Here is a 2,691-nt window from a genome sequence, read left to right on the forward strand (position 1 = left end):
ACTCATGGCTGCCTTCTGCCACTTCTGGAAGAATTCCCTAGCCCAAAAAGAATGGGCCTCCTAGTGATTTTGACTTGCAAAAAAAATCATGAAGAGAAATGTGAATGTGATCACTGTCTTCTTCACTGTTGCTGTTGTTAACCACACAGCTTTGTTTTTCTTTTAGGGTGGGTGCTAGGTGACCATGCATTCTTTTATGGCTGACCACTGGCAAAGCATCCCTGGAGAAGGAGCTGAGCTATGCACAAAGTGGTAATTGTGAACAGCTACTGCTCCATCAGCTGGAAGAGCCAAGGCTGACCACTAAATAGAACTAATGAAGGTATCCTTTCAATAACAGCTGATACCATGCAATGCTTATACAAAAGAGGTAAGCAGTCTGATGACATGACTTTTGTTTTAACTGCTGGCATAGCACAAAATCTCTGTATGTGTCTGATAGCAGGACATCGTTTTCCAGTGTGACCCTCTGATTTTGCTAAAATGACTGCAGCTTTGAATGTTGCTTGGAAAAATAAGTACCTCTTTAAACAGGGATACAAAAGGAAAAAAAATAACCAATCCACCTTGAAATTTAACACAACATTACAATGAAAAAGGATGCTGATCCCTGATAAGGCAGGCTTGGCAGAGTGGGTAAGGGAGAGATAAAAAGCCAAGACAAACCTGTAGCACTGAGTGGGTGAAACTAAGGTGGGGGAGGATTAAGATGGCATATTTCCCTCCCAGGCTGGGTTTTACTTCATGAGAGATTTAAGTGAGTGATCTTCCCCTGTGATATGTCATCATTATCAATATCAAGGAAGCAACAAAGGTTGCTGCTAAGGATGAGCGTCTCTCTCATCTCCTCTCTTCCCCGATGACAGCGGAGATAGGGAACCAGGGAGACTCAGAGGCAGCACCAGTCCTCAGCAGGCTCTTCCACTGGACAGCAATAGGCAGTGAGGTGTGGTGTAGCCACAGAGAGATCTAAAGTCCCATTTCAGGAGGTGCTCCAAGCAAGGAAGATGAGCAAATTCCTCTCCTCAGAACTGCTGCCACAACAGAAGACACACAGACGGAGTGAGCTCACCCCATGGACAACGTTTTCATGCTGCACATGTTCAGAGGTAAGTTTCAGGCCTAATCAGTGTGTTGAAGGTGCTTTAGTAATGATGACAATGGTTTCTTCCCATGGAAAAAAGACAATCACATCACATACTGCTTTGTGACTGCTCTGCTTTAGTATGATTTCATGAAGTATTTGTCTTGAGTGAATGAATTACGGCAGAGACTGAGTGTGATGCGCAGTTGTTGTCACCTCCTGTCTTCATTTTGTAAAGAACTTTCCTCTTTGCATTTTCCAGACTATTTTAGCATGTTCCCTGCTGTTACTTGGATGCCTGGATTGTTATTTGATGGCCTCATTGTGATTTGTGTGTTTCTCACACCAGGAGATGTTAATATTTAATGAATTTTAGACCAGCATAAAGAGAAGATTCGATGCATTTGATAATGTAAGTACTCTCCTGTGGTAGTTGTCACTTAAGAAATTATCAGGGTAGATTTATTTTTCCAATGGCTGTTGCTTTAGAAGGGCTGTGGCTGCGCTGTAATTAGAAAAGGGAAATGTAACTACTGATTACAGATAGAGAAGTATGAAAAGGCCGGTTTACCAGAAGATTCAGTACATATTTCCAATGGAAAAAACATCTGGATGTGTGAAAAACAATTTTGAGAGTAGTGCGTAATATTATGTACCTCTACGGGCTTATCTTTGTTTAAAATGCATGGAAATGTAAAAATGATATTTCCCAGAAAAAAAAAATGTTTCAAGGTTACATGCTTTGTACTTATATACTGAGTTTATAATGTATTCTACACAGTGTGGAGAAAGTTTTGGACTTCACTTGTATTTTTAGGGAATATAAAACCCTTATAATAGCATCCAAATTATTCTCTGCTCCTATGCAGCTTCAACCTGTACAGATTGAGGTTGGAAGAAGAAAGTAGGTTTCCCTTCCTCAGGGAGAAGGATTCTGATAGTGATGTCCAGAAGGTGATCGGTATCAGTTTTCTGCAGTCCCTCCCATAGGTGCAATTTCAGCTGTTTTAGGACTTTTGCTTTCTACCCTAAAGGTAGGTGACAAGTTGTGTTTAAAGTGAGGTGTATGTATCTTGCTTTCTAGAGCCAAGGTGCAGACTTTAAGAGGTCTTGCCTTTTGGGTTTTACTCTCAAAGTGAACTTGCAAATCAACTTATCTTGGAAAGTAAAATGTATTTGAAGCAGTCCTGTATACACCAGCCTGCCATGCGCCTGATTTTCCACTATTTGTAAGCATTTTGGAAATCAGAGCTCACATGCAGCTCCCAAAGAAATAAAATCAGAACGTGTAGAAATATGAAAGCATTTTTCAGCTTGTTGTCAGACCAGTAAATTTCAGACAGTGTTCATTTCCCCAAGTGCAACATCAGAGTTTGAAAGAAATCGATTTGTAAAGCAGGCTCGGGAAGATCTGTCACAGAAGAGTCTCCTGCCACACGCCACGAGTGTCATCCCGCCCAGACCCCGCTCCTACTTGTGAGCGCAAACGCGGGGTGTCGGGGATGTCTGTCGCTAACATTGCCCGTGTTTGCACCTGGGATAGCAAAGGGTGGACCTGCAAACGGCAAGTGTTAAGGAGGAGCTGCAAAGGTTTCACCGGGGAGCGA

The 2,691-nt window shown here is 42.1% G+C and overlaps 1 protein-coding gene across 2 annotated transcripts in view; it reads left to right on the forward strand.

Annotated features, from left to right (window-relative positions):
• The window catches only part of BMPER (BMP binding endothelial regulator), a 151,351-nt gene that overhangs the window by 230 nt on the left and 148,430 nt on the right, over positions 1–2,691 (forward strand). Inside the window, exons 1-2 of one of the 2 annotated variants that reach the window (XM_018920694.3) lie at positions 1–370; positions 867–1,109. The exon at positions 1–370 is cut by the window's left edge and continues 230 nt beyond it. In XM_018920694.3, the coding sequence (XP_018776239.1) occupies positions 1,076–1,109 (34 nt within the window). In that variant the 5' untranslated portion in view covers positions 1–370; positions 867–1,075. Of the gene's footprint in view, positions 1,110–2,691 lie in introns of both variants that reach the window. The other variant, XM_030235372.2, reaches the window with a different exon arrangement.

Source organism: Serinus canaria, chromosome 2 (genome assembly GCF_022539315.1).
Source record: "Serinus canaria isolate serCan28SL12 chromosome 2, serCan2020, whole genome shotgun sequence".
Lineage (NCBI taxonomy): Eukaryota > Metazoa > Chordata > Aves > Passeriformes > Fringillidae > Serinus > Serinus canaria.